This window comes from Habropoda laboriosa, unplaced genomic scaffold, assembly GCF_001263275.1.
Source record: "Habropoda laboriosa isolate 0110345459 unplaced genomic scaffold, ASM126327v1 scaffold62, whole genome shotgun sequence".
Taxonomy (NCBI): Eukaryota; Metazoa; Arthropoda; class Insecta; order Hymenoptera; family Apidae; genus Habropoda; species Habropoda laboriosa.
The window spans coordinates 30,436-55,723 of NW_017100177.1; the positions used below are offsets into that span (position 1 = coordinate 30,436).

At 40.2% G+C, this 25,288-nt stretch overlaps 1 protein-coding gene across 1 annotated transcript; it reads left to right on the top strand.

Annotated features, from left to right (window-relative positions):
- The first annotated feature begins 17,245 nt into the window (after nt 1-17,245).
- LOC108578790 lies at nt 17,246-25,288 on the top strand. Its single transcript, XM_017942186.1, has 10 exons — nt 17,246-17,876; nt 19,172-19,298; nt 19,397-19,582; nt 20,312-20,490; nt 20,762-20,847; nt 20,915-21,134; nt 21,541-21,843; nt 21,925-22,107; nt 22,348-24,661; nt 25,153-25,288. Exons 1-10 carry the CDS (start codon nt 17,246-17,248, stop codon nt 25,286-25,288), a joined length of 4,365 nt encoding a protein of 1,454 aa, XP_017797675.1.

Consider the following 25,288-nt stretch of genomic DNA (forward strand, 5'->3'; position numbering starts at 1 on the left):
TGCCCCGTGAAATTTCAGATCAGAACAGATGGAATAAAAATAATCATTTCCTTTGTCCCTTTTTTGTTGTTCCTTTTATTTTTTTTATTTTTTTTATTTTCTTTGTGCGAGGTGTTTGGCTCTCGTTCACGAGGCACGGAATGCATCACGATGTACATAAATGAAACGCTTGGCTACATGAGGAACTTTCAGTTGTATCTATCGAGGCTCTAAGTAAAAATTACGCGTAATTAGGTAGAGAAGTGAAAGGGAAAACGATCGTCTTCAGTGGAACAGAATTTGTAATTTAGGCGAACATACGAACGAAAATAGTAACGTTAAAGAGGAATGGATAATACTCAAGGTATATCATACTGCTATATTTTAGGTATCGATCTCAGTGTTTTACTCGATATACAACAGATGTAAACGCGCCAGATGCTTAAGAGATCTCATTGTCCCAATTCTGTATTTCGATGTGTCCAGGTTGATACGCAAAATAGAATTTTCAAACCTGAGCTCTCTTTGTTCAATTACGAGTAAGCTTGGACACGTCGAACGAACCGAGAGCGTGAACCTTCGAAATGTAAGAAAGATTTTATATTTATATTTTTCAATTCACCTAACCTACTAGGACACGATTTTTTTTCGACGAGCTGTTTTTGTCAGCAGACTCAAGAAACGTTATCTTTTTTAGAAGAATTTCTTCAGTCTGTTAACATTGCGTCCTATTTTCACCATGATTCTTGTCCGTTCGTTTCGTTTTTTTTTTTTTTTTTCGCGAACGATGGGAACAATGAAAGCGTCCTGAAGATTATCGAGCAGAGAATCACTCGTGGTGCTTACGCGTAGAAGATGACGACGAGAGTGTATTAAAAGCGTAGTAGACGAAACGTGATATCGAGGTAAAAGAGGCTTATAGACTGTTGCGTAGACGTAAAAGAAAGAGTATTATTACTATCGTTGTACGTTAAGATTTTTAATTATCGCGACTGTAGGAGCACGAGCGTTTTTCTTACGTCCATTATTGACACGCGAGGAGTTAGTCTATTTTATTATATGAGATTGTTCGCTCTCTTTCGCGTTCTCCAGATCCAGTTTCTGTATTTTTTTTTTCCGTCGAAGCATACCAATGCTCTCTGTTTCTCTTTCATAAAACGAGCATTGTACGTGTACTTGTTTGTTGAAACTTTGTTTGGAATGAAAAGTATGATAAATTTATTACGGAGGAATTAGTGATGATCTGTTGGAATTCCAGGCACTCGAGGACTTCCTGATAAAGCGACCTAGACGACGCATTGGTGATATATTTATGGTGCATAGCGGATTGTAAAATACACCCTGGTTACACGGTACCACTGTCCAATGTGTCATACGCAATAATTTCAAGCCAAAATTAACGTACAATTCGTTTATTTCTACCAACGATAGACTTTTTTAATTGGTCGATATTTCTGTTTGCTACAAAAGTGCTTCGGAAAAAAACTTGAGATATCCGTCCTTTGCCTCACATAATTCGAGTAGATCGCAATAATTGAATAGTGGTGTCGTGAGTCGAGGGGCCACTTAAGTTTAAACGAAGATAATACAATGCACATATTTTTTTAACGAGAAAACAAAAGAGAGAGAAAGGTGAGAAAAAGGAAGAGAGATTTTTACTGTATTTTTTTGCCAGAGTGCGTACTTATCACGCGGTGTGGTCGGTACGTATTTTCACGAAAATAACGAAAAGATCTGTCTGCACGAGCAAAAAAAAAAAAAAGCAGTGTATCGTGAATAAACGAAGAAGATGAAGAAGAATAAGCGGAGAGACGGGGAAGAGTTAGAAGAAAAATGCGAAAAGAGATCTTAACGAGATAAAAAAGAAAAAAACAAACGCTAGAAAATTTATTAGCTCTACCTGAGTGTTTATCGATGTTGAGTGTAAAATTATCATTAGCTGTTAAGCGTTACCGCGAGAGGAAAACGAATTTTAAGACTCGAGAAACTCCCGGTTTTCCTCTCAGACAGAAGTTCCAAAAAAAAAAAAACAAAAAAAGAGAACACACACACACGCAGACAAGAAGAAATAACGAACTACTTGTAAATATTCAAAGAAATCTATGTATGTATAAAATATAAATGAAAATTATCGAAGAACCCGAAGTTAATTATTTTTCAGCCAGCATAGAACACAGTGTTAACATCTGTTCCTACACGATAATCATCATCGTTGTTCGTTACATTTGAAGAGAACTGAGAAAAAAAAGAAATTCATTAATTGTAGGTACATCGTTTATTTCACATTTCATATTCTTCTTTAAACTTTTCAATTATCAACTTTTCTTTGCATAACATTTTAGTTTTATTTTTAGCTTGAGAACACACACTGGGAAAGCTTGTACGAAGAAAACCTACCGGACACTCTATATAGATATATATATTGTTGAAAGAAGTTTGTTGGAGAATTGAAAGTTTGTTTGAAGAAGAAACTCGAGTAAATTGCGTTCATATTTCCTTAACGCTTTTGACGAGGTTGATTCGATGATACAATAAGGCTGTATAGGTTTTATTTCATTAGCCGGAGCGAGCCGTAACTCTCGAGGAGAGGAGAAATGAACCCGGACCCTCCACGACCGAGAGTCCCGCTGACCCACTTCCGTCTTGTTTCTCGTCTCATCTCGTCGAGCCACCTACTCCTTATTTATCCCCCACCCGGTGTAATGGTGCACTCTGGTCTTCCGGCTAGTTCCCAAGAGGAGATCTGTGGTAATGAAAAACTACCAGGGCATCCCCTCCGTAGAATGCCCCTTCGTAGGTCAGGTAACATCTTCTCGACGTCGCGTCGACACGAATTTCCTCGCATTTTAATCACATACCCGCGTGTGTGTGTGTGTGTCTATCGGTAAAGAAGAAATTTGAAAAATCGTCCTGCTTCTCGTCGTTTTATTTTTTTTTTTTAAATCGTTGAAAATTGATCGAAGAAAGTTTGAAAGGAAATTTTTGAATAAATCGTCCCCCTTATGATAAATTAATTAGAGTTCAATGTAGAATGCAATCGGATTATTTAGGAGATGAATACTTTTTTAAGAGAGAAATGAAATTTTGCAGATATTGGAACTCGAGGAATATGGAAAATGGGAGAAAATTAACGTGCTATTGGGTAAATGATGGAAATTCACAATTGAATGTAAAATGCAATCAGGTAATTCGGGAGATGAGAATTTCCTTAAGAATGAGATACTTATTTAAGAAATGAAAGTTTGCAAATTTTCGAATCGGTGACTGAAATTTTGCAAATACTGGAACCTAAGGAATCTGGAAAATCGGAGAAAATCAATGGTGCAAAATTATGAAAATTCACAATCAAATGTAAAATGCAATCAGATTTTTTTCACGGGTCGAGTTTCCTTATTTGAAAAATGAAAATTTGCAGATTTTCGAATCGCCAGAAATTTGGCAAATATTGGAACTCGAGGAATACAGAAAATGGGAGAATTTCGTTCGCGAAACTTTCGTTGGCTGAGCGTGAAGTGAGGCATTTTGTACAGCTTAATCCCGCCGCTATTGCAAGATAGAATCAGAAGGAACAAAAGACCGAGAGATTAGCGTAGGAATCATTAATCACAGTCGCAATCGCCCCGCGATAAAGAGCGACCGCTACGCGACTCGAGCCGGAAGCTCAGTACCGTATGCACGCCGGAGTCGAGTTCACTGTTCAATCGAATCGTGTTCGTAATCGCATTAATGAAATCCTGCTTTATTTACTCCTCAATTGCTACATTTATCCACTGTCCTTTCTGCGAAAGCCAGCCAACTTGTCTCGACTACCTTAAACATATCTCTAAAGAACAATTATTCCAAGATTAGCAAACACCTACGAGATCGTAAATTCTGAAATTTCTCCAAAATGAATCAGACTACTGTGCAATTATAGATAACATACCAACAAATATGGAAAATACAGGAGAATAAGGTTAGAATTTCTGTAGAAGAAGATATTTTCTCTAATTATCGAGTTGAAACGATGTGAAACGAGTAGGGACTAAAAAATGTAGAGGTTTTAAGGCTGAAGAAAAGCATAGTGTTGCGAGGGGTGTAAAACTCGTAGGTACATCGCTGCAGCGGCCGTTAAATTTGGTTTTGTGGGTGCATATACAGTTAATAGTCATTGTCAGGAGGACGAAGCGGCACGAGGCGATTGGTTGACCCGCAGTCCGGATTCGCCCTGAGCTGACCCCGTTGTTAACTGACCCACTGACGATACTGATAGCGGGATACCGCGTAGCTTGGTTCACCTCGGTCTTCACCATCGCTCGTTCCTTCTCCTCGATCTTTCCCACTAATTTTTCCACCGATTGATCACTTGGGAATTAACTGTTGCGAAAATTAATTATCTACGAAAATATGGGAAGTGGTAGGTGTTGAGAGAGAAATATGGAAAATGTTAGGAATTAAGAGAGGAATATGGAAAGTATTAAAAATTAATAGAAAAATATGGAAAACGTTAGAAATTAAAAGAAAAATATGGAAAATATTAGTGATTAAAAGAGAAATATGGAAAATGTTCGAAATTAAGAGAGAAATATGGAGATCCAAAAGAAAATATTAGTTACCCATACTCCGTTGAAACTAGGAAAAGTGTATTTTATATTTAGAAGCATGTTCGATAAACCACTTGAAATGTAAAAGTTTCTTCAATCGGACGTGAAATAATTGCTACTCTTGCACGGTGGAAAAATCCGTTTTCAATAATCGTAGGTAGGTTGTATCCCGAAGTTGGCAGATTCAACCTAGTTTCGGAACAGTCGTCAGATTAATAACGACGTTAGTAGGAAGCGATGAACGTCTGCCACGAGATCACTATGGCAGGGCGCAAAATGCATCTCCACTCGACGCATCCGTGATCTCCGTGTTCACGCGTCTCTCGATCGGTTCTCGAACGATTACGACAGCGGCGCATTGTGCTTGTGAGCTGCTCCCGAGGCTGTTACGAGAACCAGATTGCCGTAATAATTTGATTGATATTCGCTCTCGTTCGCTTGAAGAAAACGCTCGACGGATTAAGATCGACGAATCAGTCTGGGTTACCTCTGCTTCTTGTGCCGTATGCGGACAGAATTAAGGGAGAATAAAAGTGAAAGATGGAGCGATTGCGAAATATTACAGGAGCTCGGTTGGAAATGGTGGAATTTTCGAGGAGGAAAGTTTGGATGTGAAGAACCTCCGTGGAATTGGAAAATTTTCGTGTGAAACTTGGGAAGATTCGAAATTTGGAAGAGCTAAGAAAGAAGAGTTTTCTCGAATGGAAAATTTGGAAAAATTCGAAATTGGAAAGTTGGGAAGATTCTAAATCGAAAAATTTTTTCAAACTTCGAAAGCAAAAAATGGGGAAGATTCTAAATTGAGAAATTGGAAAAATTCGAAGATGAAAAATGGGAGAAATTCTCAATTGAAAAGTTTCTAAAATATGAAGTTAAAAAATGGGAGAAATTCTAAATAGAAAAATGGGGAAAATTCTGAATTTGAGATTTAAATCCGGGAAGAATTGGAATTGCAAAAGTTCCGAACGCAGATCACGAGAGTAAGAAAAGAAGGACTTTCTTCCGTCAGAAACTTAAGGAACACGTTGAAAGAGAGTTTGGAGAATTTTTGGGAAGACTCGGGAGAAGAAGTAGAACGAAGAAGAAAAGTGTTTGGGAAACGGATGCTGGCACGACTGGAAGTATACGTTAACACGAACCAGTAGGTCAGCTTCTAAAACGAGGCTAGAGGCTCCTGGCAAATCCGGTGTCAATGAGATCGATTCACCCGACTTCGTCGCTCCAGTTATTGACTAGTTCTTTCTCGATTACGCCTCTCGCATCCACTGCATCCGTGGCGATGAAGCGCGAGCAGAGGATGTGTAACAATCCTTTCTGGAAATGGTATCAAATTGCTTAGTTCTCCCAGTCTAACTTTATATACTCGATAACTTCCACTTCGAAGAACCCTAGACGATTTTTTTCTACGACATAAGTGGTGTTCCTCGAACATATATTTCTTCGACACGTTTTTCTGTTTCTACCAACTGTTAAGCAGGAATTATTCCACGCGATCTCCTCGATTTCCGATCCTCAGGTCGCTCACACTTTTGATCCTTTCAATTTTAAAGAACCAAACTCGGTACGATTCTTTTTCCTTCAAAAAAATTAGGAAAAATTGATTAAGTATTTCCGAAGGATTAAGGGACGATTCTACGGTATAAAATACAATCTAAAGTTAAGAATAATTAAATTACAATTACAGTGGAATTATTGAATTAGAAGAATTCCAAAACTCGCTGCTACCAAATGAGACTCCAAAAAATGAGGAAAGTCACGGAAGAATTGCTCAGGTATTTCCAAAGAATTAAAGGGATGATTCTACAGTACAAAATACAGTTTAAACTCAAGACTAATCAAATTACAATTATGGCGGAATTTTCGAGTTAGAAAAATTTCAAAGATTCCGCGTTTCGATGCGCTGCTATTTTGAAAGAAAGAGGATCGTGTCGATCGGCAACGGAGGGGGGGCTGGATTTTACACGGATCTGTGAGGCGCGCGTGCACGTGTACCAACCGTATTGCGAAAGAATTATACGGGGCACAAGGTCCGGCCGTTCGCCAGTCGAATTTTTACCGATCGAAGGTTAGGTTTCGCAGTTGGGTCCGCGTACCGATCTGTGGCCCCTGCATGTCCTCTCCCTCCTTCACCAATGTCCCCGTATCACGGGTACAGTCTGTTCTGCTATCATTCGCTGCTTTTCCTTAAACGATCCCACGCTTCTTTTCCATCCACGGTGCTCCATTGTCTCTGGGACTACTTATACCTCCGCCACTTCTCGATCACTCTGTATCGCTCCTTTTACGGCAATTAAATCGACTCCATATGGAAGATCTGTTCAATCTCTGAATCGAACTGTTTCCAAAAAATTAACTCTATTTAGATGACTTCTTTTACGATTAAATCGATTCCATATGGAAATCGATGTGTTTCTAAAAGAAATTAATCCTACCTCTCGATACTCTAGATCACTCCTTTTACGATTAAATCGAGTCCATATGGAAGATCAATTGAATCTGTAAATGAGATAAGTAAAGAAAAATTAAGAGTACTTATGGATACTTTAAGTCATAAATATTCTAGATCACTACTTTCACAATAATTAATTCTACTCCGTGTGGAAGATGAAAAAAAAACTTAATCAAACGCTAGAAAAATTTCATCTTCACTTGTTCCTTTTAACAAAACACCGACATCTCCCAGTGTAATTATAATAGTACAATCACCGTAATAACTATAATAACTGTCTTCCTAGTAGAACCAAAGCGATCGGCGTATCGATTAATAAAAAAGAAGAAAAGATCGACCAGAGGAAGCATCAGAACAAAGATCTAACATCCTCTTCCATCCATTGGAACCTACTCAAGAACTAAACTGAGAAGTAGCACGATAGCGATACTACACGAGTCTCGTCCTCTTTAGAGGAAAAATGGAATCCTTGTTCTCCATTGTGAAAGAAGAGATAGAAGTGGTCCTTATTAAAATTCGCAGAGAGAGAGATAGAGAAGTGTCCCTTATCAAAATTCACAGAGAAAGGTAGAGAAGTGGTCCTTATCAAAATTTTTCAGAGAAAGATAGAGAAGTGTTCTTTATCAAAATTCACAGAGAGAGATTGAAGTGTTTCTTTTCAAAATTTATAGAGAGAGATAGAAATGGTCCTTATCAAAATTCACAGAGAGAGATAGAAGTGTTTCTTTTCAAAATTTATAGAGAGAGATAGAAATGGTCCTTATCAAAATTCACAGAGAGAGAGATAGAGAAGTGTTCCTTATCAAAATTTTTCAGAGAAAGATAGAGAAGTGTTCTTTATCAAAATTCATAGAGACAGAGATGGAAGTGTTCCTTATCAAAATTTTGCAGAGGTAGGAATAGAAGTGGTCCTTATCAAAATTCACAGAGATAGATAGAGAAGTGTTCCTTATCCAAATTTTCCAGACAGAGATAGAAGTGTTCCTTATCAAAATTCACAAAGACAAAGATAGAGAAGCGGTTCTTATCAAAATTTGACAAAGAAGAGATAGAGAAGTGTCCCTTATCAAATTTGACAAAGAAGAGATAGAGAACTCTTCCTTATCAAAATTCACAGAGGCAAAGATAGAGAAGCGGTCCTTGTCAAAATTTGACAAAGAAGAGATAGGGAACAGTTCCTTATCAAAATTCACCGAGTGAGTGTTATCAGGAACGACTGTACCGTCAGGATCGTGAGTCAGAGCGGGCAAGAGGGAAGAGTGGAGGCCATTTCACCGGGTGTCCCCTTCTTGGTGGCGGGGACACGTCGCGTTGTCGGAGGACAACGACGACGACGACGAAGGAGAGACCGGCGAAGAAGAAAAGAGAGACGAGCGGCCGTGGCGCGGCTTGCCACGAGGCCGTCGCCAGCGATCAGTTTGTTCGACGTACACAACCGGCTCGGACGTCGTCGCCGATTGTGAACACGCTGTGAGCCGCCATAGAGTTACCGGGAGAGCACGCCTAACACTTAAGAGCCGCAGGATGAGTCGCCCCTTCGCTGGATAACGCCTACCTGTCTCTGTCCTCGTGTATGTTCTCTATTCAACCTATATCTCCACATTTCTTATTTTCTTTTTTTTTTTTAATATATATATGTATGTATGTATTAGGTTGTATCGCGTGAGATCTCTGATGTCAGAATTGATTAGTTAACTCGGCGTAACTTGTGTTTTTACTCGTACTACTCGGATAGAAGTTTCTTCGATGCTGTGTCGAATGTTTGCGGCGATTTAGTATTGGCAGTTTTTTTGAATCTTTTCTGTCTCTTTTTTTGAGATTTTGTCTAGTTTGTGTTTGTCACTTTCGGAGTAGTTGGAAGGCTCGAGTGGGTTCAGGTTTCTTTTTAATTCAATCTGTATTTCTGCAAATCGATCCTTTTTTTAGTTTAACGTCAACGATGGAACTGTTGCGACGATCTATTTTTTAAGCTTTTATTCGTTTTATTTTTGTGACTTTTGGAGTAGCTGAGCACTCGAGGATGAAAGCGGGTTTTTAGAGTGCGTTGAAGCTTATTTTTAATTCCATCCTTTTTCATTTTGATATTAATTTCGCGACGATCGTTTCAAGTTTTTATTCAGTTTATTTATGTGAAATTTGGAGTAAATAGAGATCACTCGAGGATGAAACGGGTCTAGCGTAGAACTCTGGAAATTCGATCTTTCTTCCATTTTAATATTAATAATGGAACAGTTGCGAGGATTTAAAAATTTTTTAACCCGTCGTTCCTTTTATTTTTGCGAAAATTTTAGTAGGTGTTCCAACTACTTGTTAGATGAGATTCTGTAAATTCGATCTTTTTTCATTTTCGCATGAATTACAGAAATGTTGCTATACCGTTCTGCATCTCCTTTCTTCCTCCTCGATGAATGACAGACTCAGCTCTCTTCGATAGTGTCGGGTTTTCTGTTAAGTACAGTGATTTGGCAGAGAACCGCGGAGATTGTAAGGCAGTGGGTCAATTGACCGGATGTGGTCTCCTGCCATTTTGGGAAGAACGATGTTTCTTAACATACTTGTTTCATTTCCCTCGGTTCATGGCTACCGATACTTCTTCACACTCGTTCCGATCGTTCCTCCAATATAAAACCAGGTTACTCCGTAAAAATAATTTCTTCTTTTTTTTTTCTTATACTTCACGTGAAACATTTCTTTCGTTCCATAACATTATCTTCTCGTTAAACACGTTCCCTCTCAGGTCGATGTTTTATCTTCTTCTTTTTTTTTCACCTCGAAATTGAAGAATATCGTTGCTTTAAGAACATTGTTCTCGCTTCGTGTCGTTAAATCCGCTTTAACGATCGTTGCCGGGGAAGTTACCCGGTCTCGCCTTTTTCCGGTAAGGTCGCCGGCAGGAAAGCTCGCCTTATACTGCCATTAGTATAATTAACCCAGATTTTCCCGGATTTATGGTGAACGGCGCACGGGTCAGAGCCGTGCTCGCTACATTATAATGCCTCGTCCACACCGTTGTTTTCCTCGCTCGAAGGAACCGTGTAATTCCTGCTAGTTATGCCTTCCAATTGGTAATAGAGAAATTAGAAGACTGGTTAACGAGAGAACGAATCGATCCTTCAATTTTTTAGAAGTATCTCAAACTTTTTCTCTGGAGTAAACGTTTTTGCAAAGCTAGTTAAATAATTTTCAATTTTTCTACGTTGGAAGAATTTTTAGTAAGAAAGTTTTCAATAGGATTATAAAATAGATAGATTTTCGAATTTCGATTGGATCGATTAATGATGGAAAGATCACGCAACATCGGTTAATAATCACGAGACGTTGCGTAAGATTAATTCGTGTTCTTCGTGAGCAATTTGCCACGAACGCGTCGACGTATTGATGGATTGCGTTCACTGGATGGAGAGAGAGAGAGAGAGAGAGATCGACTGTCTTTCTTCGAGTTGATAATTTTAATTACCTATCAGCTGTGTTTAAAATAGCGAACGTAATTATTATTTATGATGATAGAGGTGATTAATGACTGTGACCGTCAAAATGGCTATGGAGAATCCTGTGGAGCTAGAATTGAATAAATCGAGCTGTTCGAGACATTGGAGAAATTGAAATTTCCAAATTTCCCCTAATTCTTCCTTTACAGAATTTCTAACTTTTACAAAATTTCCAAATTTCCCCTAATTCTTCCTTTACAGAATTTCCAAATTCCCCTAATTCTTCCTTTACAGAAAATTCCAAATTCCCCTAATTCTTCCTTTACAGAATTTTCAAATTCCCCTAATTCTTCCTTTACAGAATTTCTAACTTTTACAAAATTTCCAAAGTTCCCCTAATTCTTCCTTTACAAAATTTTCAAATTCCCCTAATTCTTCCTTTACAGAATTTATAACTTTTACAAAATTTCCAAATTTCCCCTAATTCTTCCTTTACAGAATTTCCAAATTCCCCTAATTCTTCCTTTACAGAATTTCCAAATTCCCCTAATTCTTCCTTTACAAAATTTCCATTCTCGTTCCGAGCAGTCATTATTCAACTCTGTCCTAATGAGCAATAATTAAATTCTCCATTTTAAAAAGAAAGAACGAAGAAGAAAAGACAGTTGAGATAAAAATGATCTATGAAATAATTCGTTTAATTCATCGTCACGACGATTGTAAGGTGTACTTTGGTTCAGGAGAGACATTCGCATTTAACACGAACGGCTGTTCAGGAAGCGAAAATGTCGGAGGGCTGCACGAGTTGCAGGGGCGCGAATTATGGAGGCAGCGCGCTGCAGTTAGGCTCGACTTCCGGCGGCGGGACCGGAAACGGGTCCTCCGCGTCTGCAACCGGCTGCACCACCACTACCAGAAGGGTGCAGGTACGCGCGAAAGTGTTGTACGGGTCTGGCAAGGCGATCGCGAGCTTGCAAGCACAGGAGAAAGCTGCCAGACACTGAACAGGTACGTATTATCGGTCATTTCGGTAGTGTATTTCATTTAACTGAAGGAAATCTGCAATTATTAGCATTAATCACGCTCGAAAATATAGAAATTTTAAGTATCACAGAGATTTTACTTGCAGCCAGACTGTTTTTTTTAAATCAGTGATCAAATTTTCTCTGTTTAAAAATTTGCCTTGTTCTTTTGATTTAATTACACATTTCGATGGATCTCTTAGCTTCGATTTAACCAACAAACAACCTTTTCACAGCTGGACTAACCTGATTCCAGTTTTTTAAAAATCAAGTGATCCAATTTTTTGGGTTAAAAATTAGTCCTGTTTTCTTTATTTTATTACACAGGATTAAGAGTCACAATTTTTCAATAGATCTCCTACCTTCAATTTAAGTAACATGCAACTTTTTTTCCCAATTAATTTTTTAAATATAATAACTTTCTCTTTCACGTTCTTTCCTTCGTATTTTTCTCTTCCTCTCATTTCACCCACACATTTCTAAAAATCCCCAAACCTCGGATGACCAGCACAGCCCTCGTTTCACACCACAATCCCACACTCGGCCGAAACACTCCTCGTCCCCCCGTAAATTCTCTGAATTGCCACAACAACATAATCAATCCTGAAACCTGGCTACCTAGGAGCCCCATTAAAATTCCATCGCTCGGAGAGGAGCAATCCTCGTGACGATAGAATTAAAGACCATCGAGGCAGGAATTACCATAGGTATCGATCCATGCTTCTCTCCAAATGACCGTACTAGCCTGAGAATCGAGCACGACGGTCTCCTCGAGGCATCGAAAATCAACGTTTCCTCGTCTCTCTGCCTCTATCCGAGCAGCTGTCATCAGGTAAAAAAAGAAAAAAAATGAAAGAAACAGAGGTAGATAGAGAGAGAGAGAGAGAAAGAGAGAGGATCCGTAGATGTTGGAGAAGCAGGGAAGAAGTTTGGTCGAAATCAAAGAGGTGACGCCCGGGGGGGGGGGGGCAATCGAGTAACAGTAAAAATCTGAGAAAAAGGTACACGACCGGCCACGATCGGGGCAAAAAGCGCAAATAAAGCCTTCTGCATACTTGCTGGTGAATAAGACCGGTCGATCAGCCTCTACAACGCTTAGTACTTGGTGAACCGTCCTCGAGAAGGCCACGCGTTTACGAAAGACACATCCTGCGCGTCTCGTTGGATCCTGACAGAGAGGGTTGGATCGTTGCACCGAGTCGATCTCTGCCGCCGCTAGTCGACATGCATCGCTCTGCTTTGTGAGTTTCTAGACTTTTCACTGACGAATTGTGATCTCGTCAGCGGATTTTCGTTGATCGATTTCTTTCTCATTTTCTTCGCGAGTTTTTTCTCTATTTAATTCTACGTGCGATCTATTTTTCACGTGCATCGCTCTACTTTGCGAGTTTCTAGACTTTTCACTGACGAATTCTGATCTCGTCAGCGGATTTTCGTTGATCGATTTCTTCCTCATCTTCTCCGCGATTTTTTTTTCTATTCTCGACATGCGTCACTCTTTTTTTAGTGAGTTTTTGGTCTTAATGAATTTCTTTTTAATCTTCCTGGCGAACTTTTCTCTATTTAATCCTATTCTCGACGTGCATCACTCTGCTTTGCGAGTTTCTACACTTTTCACAGACGAATTGTGATCTCATCAGCTGATTTTCTCATCTTCTTGACGAATTTCTTTTTCATTTATTCTGCCTGCGATCTGTTCTCGAATTTGTCACTCTGCTTCGTGGGTCTGTAGATCTTTCTCAGGTGATTTTCGTGAATCAATTGCTTTTTGTTACAGTGTTTTAGTTGGCAATTTCGTCGATTTTTATTTCGGTTTCGGTTTGTCATTGGGTTTTGGAATTTCGCTTTTTCGTTACACCGGGGAAACGAGGGGTCAGATGTTACACGAAAAGATCGTTTTGGTCGTTTTGTATCGTGCCACCAGCATCCCACAATCGATGGTCCCGTTACATCTCTCGACATTCCAAATAAAGCATTTCTGTTACTTGGTCGAGGTACTTGCAACTTCATTCCGTTGTTATCCAAAAATTAGTTAATCACTGTAATTTCGCGTACTACTAACTGCACGGACTACATTTCGTACTGTTCTGTGAAACATGAAAGGAGTCCGCTCTGCTACCGTTCAATTGTTATCTATTATTCCATTTGCATCGTTCACTCTGTTGCATTTTACGTTCAACGTGTAATCCTCCTGTAACAAAATTGAATAGTCGAAAGCAACCGAACCTAATTTATCAACTCGAAAATTGTTCACTCGCGATACATTTCTCGTGGATGAAAGTCGCGACTAATTTTCAAAAGAAAAAGAAAATTAATAATTCTACAAAATTTAAGTGAAAAATATAGACTCTTTTCCTCGCGAAAACATTGAGAACCCAAAATGACAAATTCCCTCAAATTATATTTATCAAATTCTTCTATTTCTGAATAATCAAACACCAGATGTAACACTTCGAATACTAAACTCAGAAAAATATGAAAAAGTGAAGTTACTCCCTGAAATTATTAATTAATCCCTGACTATTAACTAAGCTCCCCGAAAAATCGTGGAGGAACCAAAAATCTCCGATCTCAATTTCCAAATTAATTTCCGATCTCTGACCTATTTACATCGAATCTCTAATTTTCAAAAGAGGATATAAATTAATAATTTTACAAAATTTTAATGAAAAGTAATCAGCGCACAGCTGAGAAACATGGACACTTTTCCTTACGAAAACGTTGTTAATTAATATTTGACCCACTGAGAGCTCAGAACGACAAACTCCGTCGAATTAAATTTATCGAATTCTCTTATTTCTAAATAATTAAGCACCAAATATAATACTTGGAACACTAAGCTCAGAATTATATTAAAAAAAAAATGGAGTTAATCACTTTACCTTCCGAGCGTCTCGTTTAAAGAGCTAAGCGATAAATTCGTAAGATCCCCGAAAAACCGTCGAAGAACCAAAAATCTCCAATCTTAATTTCCGATCACCGACCTACATATATACCTCGAATCTCTCTCGGTGGCACATTACAACTGGTCGAATCGGTATTCGCGCGGTGTAACTGAATGGAAAAAATATTCGATAACGGGGCATTTGCATATTACGAATGCGTATCGTACGCGTGGAGTGATCGATGAACCAGTTCGATTTCACCGTGACGAGAATCGCGAGGCGTGGAGAAAAGAGACAGGGAGTGGAAGCGGTGCATCGATCAGGAGTCGATCGGTCTGCCGCGATCCCCGTGCAATTAAATGCATGCAAGCAACGGTGACGGAATGCAAATGCGGCGTGGGCAGCACGTGCTGCCTTCGAACGGTATTCGACGCGCGCCAGAATCACCCATTCACGTCCAGGCTCTTTCTACGATTTATCCCGTGAGAAAGTTAATGTCACGGTCGGGAAAACGTGAAACTGACATCGTTCGAGATCCGAGTCTATCCCCCGTTCGAGTATGCTAATTCAACTGTGAGAAAATTGAAGCAAGGGAATTGTCGTAGGTGGGTTTCTCGTTTCTTGGAACGAGAAGTGTGAATTTCGGCGGGTCTGAGAGGAGGAGTGACGCAAGTTCTCGTGTATTTGGTCGTCTTGCAAGTTTGGGACAACGGTGACAAGTATTTTCGTGAAAATTCCAGGAAATTCTGTAGGAAAAATTTGTGGAACGAGAAGATTCCTACGGTTTTTTTTTTATCAAACGTAAGAGTTCGTTGTGAACATTCGTGTGAGTTATTAAATTGGACGCGAATTTATGGGATGACCTAGTCACGACGTAATGGTCTTATCGAAAAAATAGGAAAGACTGTTGATAATGGGAAAAAATAGGAGTTCGTTGGGAATATTTATGTAAATTATGAAATTCGACAGGAATTCATGGGATGACCTAGCCACGACACGATGGTTTTATCGAGAAAATAGGAAAATGTTGTGGAACGAGAAGATTCTTACGTTTTTTTTTTTTGATCAAATGTAAGAGTTCGTTGGGAATATTCACGTAAATTATTAGATTCGACAGGAATTTATAGGACGACCTAGTAATGTTAGCTACACTATCTCCCAGTTTTCATCAATACTGAATCTGCTACTAATTTTTTATAGACTTGAAGTTTATCTCAGCTCTACACTTATCAGTTTATCTCATATCGATTGATTTGAGTGATAGAAAATTCCAAAAGCTGTTGAATTTTTTCTGGAAATTTTTGTGTTAATTGCAATGCACAGTGATTACAAACTTTGGGCCGGTAGTGTATATGTGTAATAAAATGAGAAAAAATGTAAATTATTAAGGAAAGGTTTTTCGTCATTGGTATTAATTAAGAAAATTTCAATCACTTGTATTGGTTATTCGAAACTAAAACGTGTAAGTTGAAAAAATAATTCTTTTGCTGTAAAATTTTCGTGTTAAAGTTGTAACAACTATGGTGTAGGTTTTTTGAGAAGTTCAGAACACTGGTAACGCAGGACAATTAACGAAAGTAGAATTTTTATCAGCTAAAGTATCAGTCGTTATTGTTTTAAATAAAATATGAAAAAATGATTAGAAACTTCAGAACGCACCGATGTCTATTAAAGGGACAGGAAAATTTATTTCGCGACTGATTATCTCCAAATCGTCGCCGACGAATTTATATAATTCCGACAGAAATTGACAGATGCTCTACTCTCTGTATTTAAAATACGCCAAATATCGGAGATCTTGTAAATCGTCATTGTCAAATCGCCGAGAATCGAAGAATAGATCTCCAAGGTGTTACTTCATTTTACAAATTTACGTCGTTGTATCTGTTCGGGCGTACCGACGACCGAACAATACATCGGTCTTTTCCATAGAAACAGTATTTGTAAAGAGAAGTCTTAGCCGGCATGGCCCGTCAATTGCTTTATCACAGTAAAAATTTCGAAGACTCTCACACCCACATAAAACAGACCCTCGACACCAGTAACCCTACGTACGCAGCAATATAACAAATCTATGTAACAACAATTTCCCCACTTCCACACCATCAGACAGACATCCCTCAAGCATCTCGAAAAACCAATCACCACACACTTCCAACACCTCCTCCACATTCACACCACCAATCACAACACACACCTAGTTAATAAAAGAGCGAACATAGACACTCGAAAAAAGAACTCGTTTAGCTTTCGAAGAGCACGCAACAATTATAACACACTCCACTTTAGTGGAACTCTCCGGCCAATATATTGTAATATTGTAGTATCGGGGCCTCCATGCCCAAATAGGAAACCGATAAGGGAGAATAGAGAGGGAGTGGTTGGCGTAGCGCGCAAAGCCAAAGGTCCCAGGTTCCATTCCCGTTGGGTCCCTCAATATTTTTTTCCGTCGTCGGTTCCTGCAAACGGGGGCTCGTCCGGGATGGAGGCATCTACGGCTGCACGAAGCCCCAAGCGCTGTGAGATGGAGACATCTCGAGGGGTTGCACGTCTCCCAAAAATGCGTTGTTTCGGCTGTGTGCCACTGTGTGGAGGAGTGTACCCGAAAGTTGTTGAGTTGTGTTGCACTGAGGATATTCGAGGGCGAATGTCAGTTCAGGATGGCCGAGTGTAAGGACATTCGAGGGCTAATGTCAGTTCAGGATGGCCGAGTGTAGTATCGGGGCCTCCATGCCCAAATAGGAAACCTCTAAGGGAGAGTAGAGAAGGAATGGTTGGCGTAGCGCGCAAAGCCGAAGGACTCGGGTTCGATTCCCGTTGGAGTCCCTCAATATTTTTCCGTCGTCAGTTCCTACGATATTTTGTGCCGCATCACCATGAAAGTATCGGTGAATTGAAAATGATCGTGCAATTTTTCAGCGTCCTCCTCGTCCTTCTCTCCTCCACGCTGTCGAAATCAACCACGGACCGTGAAACACCGGAAATATTGAACGTAATTCAATCAAAAAACGATTCGACGAATCATGACGGAAGGGACGTTAACGATAAATCTGGCGAACCGATAGAAACCTTATTTATCCCGGAGGATCCGAGCGAGTACGAGGAAATTTTGCATTATGTGCGAAAAATATTCGGAATAGAGGAACGATCGGGGACGACGACCAATCTAACCAACCATAAGGGAGGTTTAAAGGGTTTGGAGGAGAACGTGGCCGACAATACAACCCAGGAGGATCGGTTTTCGGAGGTTGGAGGTCTCGAAGAGGAGAGGAATTCGAGTTCCGAAGAGAAGAGAGAAAGGAACGAGGAGAAATATTTGCAGAGAAATCCTGGAGGAGAGGATTCCTCGAGGACAACCGTCGAGACTAATAGAGAGGATGAAGTGGTGTTGATGGAAAGAAATAACTACGACGCTGTGTACAAAGAGAAAAACGAACCTGACGAGGAGGACTTATTGGAGGCTGTAAACTTTGGCCTGAATGCCATGGAGGATCTCTATACCGTGAGGGAACCGATGCTTTATTCCATGGGTGAGTCTTTTACGTGCTCGAATATGTCCGTTATTTGTATTACTTATTATCAACGTATACGCAAAATAAAATTATTCGCGCTATTAAGTATTAACGTACGGAAAATGGAATTATTAATTATTGCAACGATTTGAATGTAAATTAAATTTGCATCTTGAATGAAAATTAAATTTACATCTCGAATGCAAATTATTAATATGTAAATAAAATAAGATAATTCGAGAAGTGCAGGAAAATTGTAACTTGGAAAGAGAGAATAATCGGAATTTTGGCAAATTTTTCTAGAAATAGTTCTCATATGAAATTTTCAAATTTCTCTCGGAGAGTTTCTGCGAGTTACGCAAAATGTGTATGAAATTGGACGAAATTTGTCTGTTTTAAAAAATGATAAGAGACACTGTGCCGCTGACTTGAATTACAAATTCTCTGCTACAATTCCTCCAAGTTAGCAGAATTATAGAGCGAAAGTAGAGGCAGCAAGCAATTTTGATTATGCGCCTCTGTCGTAGAAACGTGTTCTGATAACGGGAACCTAGAACAATGCTAGAGGTTTTGTTGGAGTCCGGGTAGGAAAGTAGATATCGATTATATTTTAACGATGACACTTATACTCCCGGATTTACAAGGCGCGAACTTCACGAAGGGAAGAGACGTTGTGGTTTTCTGCTGTGTACTAGATCGATCGCTCTTAACGCTTGGTATCTATAATGATCTTCTAAGGGATTTTTCGGGTATACTTGTAAGAAAGGGATTTGGGGGAGAAGGTGAACTTGGTTCTGGTGACGAACTGCTGGGCAGGACTTTGAAGGGACAGTCAGCGATCTTTGAGTAACTTGTTTTTCGGCGTTATGGGGTTAATCTTAAGAGTGACTTGGTGACTCGATGTCTAAGACATCATGCCTAAGACAGTCTTCTGAAAACGAACAGATAGAACAATAAAACCAAGAATCGCGAGCAATCTAGCAATTTCAATTGATCGAAAAGAAACATACAAATTGAAGCGGCAGAAACTCGATTAAAAAATTCTCTTCAGCCAGGGAAAATTACATTTCAACCTCGAAACACTTGTCAATTTCACGAACAATAACGTCTATTTACGATTCATTCTTGAAATTTCCGAGACGACATTCTTTCCCCTGGAAAATTGAAAAGTCTCCCTCTGCAATCTCCTCCCGCCTCGAAATCAATTACAACGAAACAATCCGGCGTTCAATCGACGAAGGCGCGGGACAATCGTTCGTTGTCAGCCAGGCAGCGAAGTTCTGAAATTAAATTGAACCTTAAACTTCGGCCAGGACTTTACCTAGACTTCGACAATCCAGCCAGGCATGTGGCTGTGTTCAACGATCAAACAGAGGAGGCGAGAGCTCTGGCGAAGTACGGATTCGCCATACTTCAAGGCACCGCGATGTTCAAAAGGAAGTAGGTAGTACTTAACTCCTTTCTTCGTCAACGCCTCTTTCGCGAAACTTGCCACTTATTCGATCGCGAAATTTTCCTCTCGATTCGTTTCTCAAAAGATTCCCGGACGCCTCCACGGACTCGCTTCTATCTCGCCAGAGTCAAAGTAATCCACTCGAACGAGCCTGTCCAAACAGAGGAGTTCCTCACTGTCCAACGGCCAGTCTCAGGTACAGAACCTCCGATGGAAGCTGCAATAATCTGCAGCATCTTTGGTGGGGATCTGCTATGTCCAGCATGCAAAGGTAACTTTTGGGAAATTTAACTGTTTCGTTGTTATCGGCGAATATAGGTTTTTGGGAAATTTGCTCGGGGCTTTTTAGTCAACCCTCTGCACTCGAAGGTTACAAATCGGATCTTCTTCTTAACGTAGAAATAAATTATACTACTTCATTTCAATAGCGAACGAATTTTATGGAGGCCAAAGGATCTGCTCTCTGTCTTGATTTACCAAGTGAGAATTATTTAGTGTCGCTTTTCAGTCGCCACTCGATTGCAAAGGGCTTATTTGATGCTTAATTCTGTGCTTTACGCACTTCTATCTTGACACATTCGCGTTTCGGCACGGAGTGATTTCGCGTGTATTTCTTTGAATCGCGTTACTTTGGAGAAAACTGCTGCTAATTAATCAGTATTTTTCGAAGAAATTTTATTTCATTCTGAAGAGAAATTGAACCATTTAGAGCTTTTGTAAATTTATTTTGAGAGAGATGAAAATGAGCGAAAATCTCAATGACGCATATATGCGTCAAAATAGTAAATAGTAAATTTTGCAGTCGTCTTTAAAAAATGTTAATCTACCGCAGCGAAAGGGTTAATTTCCTTATTGGAGTGAATAAAGTCGCCTGAGAAAAATATAGAAAATATGTAAAGTCTGTTCGTCTGATATTAGTAAATTATACGTTACTTTAAGAAAGTAATTTTTCTTATCTGAATAGAAATTTATTAATCGGAGGCTCCTGTGATATTTGTAGATTCTTGCGTCCTGTGTACGACGATGGCATTCAGAGTGTCAGGAGATCGGTAACTGGAAGGTCACTTCCCAGTCCTAGAAGAGTGACCACGGTGATTCATACGGATAGGGATGTTCCTCTCGCCTCTGTCACTCACATGCTGATGCAGTGGGGCCAGTTCGTCGATCACGATTTGACAGGTAGAACAGGTTCTCTTCTTGGTAAGCACTGGAAACGTTATAGTTTGGAATCAGAGAAGAAAATTATTATTGTTATTATTTTTAAATATTTTTCATTAATAAATACTCAAAATCCTCGTTTCTTCCTGAACGATAATTCTATGACAATCTCACGTCTTGAAACGTTGTGGTTTGGTAAAACTCCACGAAACTCGCGAAAGAATAATTTTCCACGTCAGTTAAATACCGATAGAACGAACGTTATCGTACATTTATCTCGTATTTCCTTTAGCCACCGGACAAAGCAGAGGATTCAATGGCACAATACCACAATGCTGCCTGAAATTCGGCGCTGGCTTTCAGCCACCGGAGTTCATGGTAACTATAATCGTAACTCAATCGTTTACCCACATGATTACCATGCAAGTAAAATATATCTCCGTAGCATCCAGAGTGTCTGCCAATAGCGGTAAGCGTGCAAGATGGTTTCTTCGGTCCTCTGGGAGTGCAGTGTTTGGAATTCGTTCGAAGTGGTCCAGCACCAAGAGAAGACTGTACCTTCGGTCCTAGGGAGCAATTATCGCAAGTGACTAGTTATCTCGATGCCTCCACGGTTTACAGTAGCAACGCCTTTCAGACTGACGCGTTGCGACTGTTTCGAAACGGTGAATTTATAAGATTAAAAAAATAATACCATTTCTCCCTTGTAAGTTTTATTTGAAAAATTAGTGCAGGATGAAATTAGTTAAACTTAAGTAAGTAATCAGCTCGACAATGTACAGCTAAATTTTATTTTACTTTGAATGTTTATTCAAGAATTATTACTTATGGGATGACTTGATAGCGAAAGCCTGAAAATTCTCAGTATTGTTCGTTATTGTTAACCCTTTCGTTACTATTGGCGCCTGTAAGCGTTTTGAAAATTTGCTAGCACTATACTGTTGCAGCTTTTTAATTTAATAAGCGCAAATTTTGCAGCCGTGGTTAAAAATTTAGCGTCAGTCATCCACGTTACGAATTAAAATCTGCCGTAGCTAAAGGGATAACGATATAACGTCGTTGTATCCGCAGGACTATTGCAATACGGAAGACTTCAATCACAGAGACCATTACTGCCTAAACTCGATTCCGACATCTGCAAGCGTGGATCATTATCGACCAGTTGCTTCAGGGCTGGCGATGGCCGCCTTGGCGAACAGCCTGCCCTCACATCTCTCCACGTGGCGTTTTTAAGGTTGCACAATAGAATATCCACGAAACTTGCCGCGCTAAATTCTCACTGGAGCGACGAGAAACTGTTCCAAGAATCGCGGAGAATTGTTGGCGCCATTGTCCAACATATCACCTACAGGGAGTTCCTGCCGATTGTTCTTGGTAAAGGAACGTTTGAATTAAGATAGAGGTAGAGAATTGAAAAGAAAAAAATTAGACATCTCTGTGATCGAAACATTCCAGGTCAAGATGTGATGAAAATATTCGACCTGGAACTTCTGAGAAAAGGTTACTACCAGGGCTACGATTCCACGGTGAACCCTAGTATAGTGAACGCGTTCTCCGCCGCTGCTTATCGCTTTGGTCACTCCCTGGTGCAGCACAGTTTCGTACGGTTCGACAGGAACCATCAGCCCATCTTCAACAGTGAGCATTCGTCGAAAAGAGTACCGCGAAACCCTCGAACGATATATTTCTTAATAATGATAAATGATATTTCACGAAAAGAATATGTTTATAATGTTATATCAAAAAATTAGAAATTTTTCTCTCGTGGAAAAGATTCTCTACCTGCTTGATACTGAAATAAAAATACAATCTCGTTTCTGAGTGGTCTCAGGGTTAATTGAACCTTCAGAAAAACTCCACGATTATTTCATTTCACAGACGTCTCCATTCACGATGAATTCACCAATCCATCGAACCTGGAGACAGCAGGGTCCGTAGATCGTCTCCTCCTAGGTTTAATCAATCAACCTGCTCAGAGAAGAGACGAGTACTTGACCGAAGAACTGACAAATCATCTCTTCCAAACTCCTAGCTTCCCCTTTGGAATGGACCTAGCCTCTATCAACATCCAACGAGGCAGAGACCACGGTATTCCTCCCTACGTGCAATGGCGTGAACCCTGCGGCCTGTCTCCCATAAGAAACTTCCAAGACCTGGAGAAAGCTATGCTGCAATCGTCTGCACAAAAATTCAAACTCGTTTACGCATCGGTGGAGGATATCGATCTGTTCTCCGCTGGATTGGCGGAATTATCGGTGAAAGGTGGTCTAGTCGGTCCAACCTTTGCCTGCATAATTGGCCAACAGTTCAATCATCTACGCAAAGGGGACAGATTCTGGTACGAGACTTCTCGACAGGAGAGTAGCTTCACTCCAGGTCAGCTTCAGCAAATCAGACGTGTCACCTTGGCTCAAGTACTATGCACAACTATGGACACTATAGAGAGCATTCAACCGTTTGTATTTCTCACGCAAGACACGCTTAAGAACGAAAGATTGCTCTGCAATGATTCTCTCATCGGCCAGTTGAATTTGGAGTACTGGGCTGAGAGGCAAGCTGAGTTTAAGAGCAGAGCTGGTATACCGAATAAACTCTTAGAGAAGACTACTCCATCTTCTACTATAATTAAAAAAATTTTCAGCCAGAAACAGACTACTCAAAGGAGCAGTACGAATCGTCAAGAAGAAAGGATATTCCCTTTGAACGCAAATCCACCGAGAACAAGTGTCCACCAGCAGAACAGAATTGTCGTGAAGAAACCTCTTAGTACACCGGATAACGTCACTATCATCGTCCAGAATAACGCTATTAATTCGCCTGTCTTCATAAGAGACAGTGTTCACGGATCGAGCATAAGAGTAGACCCTTCGCTGAACCATCAGTCGCAACAGAGACCAGCTTCTTACGAACCTTTGCCCGTTCCAATAGTTCAGCCCCCAGTAAGACCAATTCCAACGACACATCCAGTTGTAAACTTGTACCTCGGTCGACCCTACGTTCCGTACGCTTACGACGATCCCAGTAACCCTAATCCCTTGACCCAGTCTTACCGACCTGGTTACGTTCCCAAAGACGTGGTTTTCGATGGTTTCCCTGGAACGAGTCCCAGACCAACTTTGTACACCTATTACACCAATCTCCACAAACTGACCACTCAGAAACCTGCGAATTATGAATCAGGGGATCATGGAACCAAGCAAGCTTCCTTGAACTCCGAATCTACTAGACCTTACCAACAATCTCACGATAATGATAAATACAGTACCAACACGTGGCAGAAAATACAGTATCAGAATGATTACGGACAACCTAATTTTCAAGCCTATTGGCAAAGACCGTTGAGCAATTCTGCCAGCAAATTATCAGATCGCAACGAGTACACCACTTGGTCTAGCGTGTCTTCTGATAAGAAAGAGTCAGCTAAGCCTGATAATCCGTTTAATTTTAATAGACCTGCTTATCAAATTACCAAACCATTAAATAACAGGCCAACAGCTCCGAGTAATAACGATGATTGGTCGACTATCTCGGCTTATCAGAAGGGACCGGTTAAATCAAATACTGATCACAGTCATAGTTATCAGCCTCTGCCTACCGGTAGACCTACCGTAACCATTATTAACGTCCCATTATCCTCTTCATCCGGAAGACCCACCGTGGACGATGGATTCAAGAGAGATCCGAGTGTGTCTTACGCGGAAAAAGTCTACGATAACAGATTCTCCGTTCTGTCAGATTATCAGACGGATAAATTAACCGAGAACTCTTATCAGAGTTTCACGCGACCGAATCCACCGTATAGTGTTACCGTGGTGACAGAGTCGACGGAAACGACGAGCGAAGCCGGATACGAGGTGGATGAAACGGAGAATCAAGTGACCGGTGAAATTCCAAGACCGTTGACCTATCAGACGGGCAACAATAGAGCGAGGAAACCTGGACAGTATTATTACGAGAAGAACGTGTTGCATCGATATCCAGATACGATTGAACACGCGAAAGAGATGTACAACGGTGAACAGAGACACAGGGTGTCTATCGATCAAGCTGTTATCAATGCTTCCGTGAGGAATCAGATTATCGACGAGAATGGAAGCAATACGGCGAATCGAACGAGGAATGATTCGTCGGACAGTACGATGGCCGATAACGTCAATGAAGAACCGGATGAAGCCGCTACGTCGGAAAATAGGTATTCTTCTTCTTCCTTCTTATCACGTTTGTATAGTTAAAATATTGTCGTTGTAAGCGATAAGATCGTTATTTCAATTGGTGTGTACACGTGATAAGAGTGTTCCATCGTTGATTCTAATACGTGATTTACAGGATTTTCGCATTTTTCGATTGCGTGTTCTCTTGTTCATCAGAGTAGCGTGACGTTGTTGAGAAATGTTCGATTTTAGGTGTGACCGTTTCAAGGAGAGATCGAAAGATTTCTTTGATAAGAAGATGTACGTATAGTTGGGAAATTTGACATATTGGTAACGTAAACCTTTCCATCTCTTTCTTTTAACGTCACGTTAGAAATTTCCTTTTGAAAAATCTGCTTTCGAGACACTTTTAAAAAATCCTCCTTCTAGTCCCTTTTTCTCGTCCCGAAGTAGTTCAACGACGCTTCGAGGATCTAGTTAAGGAAAGTGCATGCGACGGTACAAGAATAGAGGACGATTTTCTTTCTTCCAGAACGAGTCACTGGCTGAATCCACAAGAGGACTCGAGCTTGTCGTCAGCTATGGAGGTGCCAAACGTTCCAACGGATAGAGGACTGTCTGCCAAGGAATTACCGAAGCCTATTAAGCTCAGAAATTACACCTCCTGA

Bases quoted from the DNA above. Each gene is read 5' to 3' on its own strand.
- LOC108578790 (XM_017942186.1), top strand. From the start codon at position 17,246: ATGATCGTGCAATTTTTCAGCGTCCTCCTCGTCCTTCTCTCCTCCACG. The intron at 21,135-21,540 runs GTGAATTTATAA...TTGTATCCGCAG, and splicing joins GTTGCGACTGTTTCGAAACG to GACTATTGCAATACGGAAGA. The intron at 22,108-22,347 runs GTGAGCATTCGT...TTCATTTCACAG, and splicing joins CCATCAGCCCATCTTCAACA to ACGTCTCCATTCACGATGAA.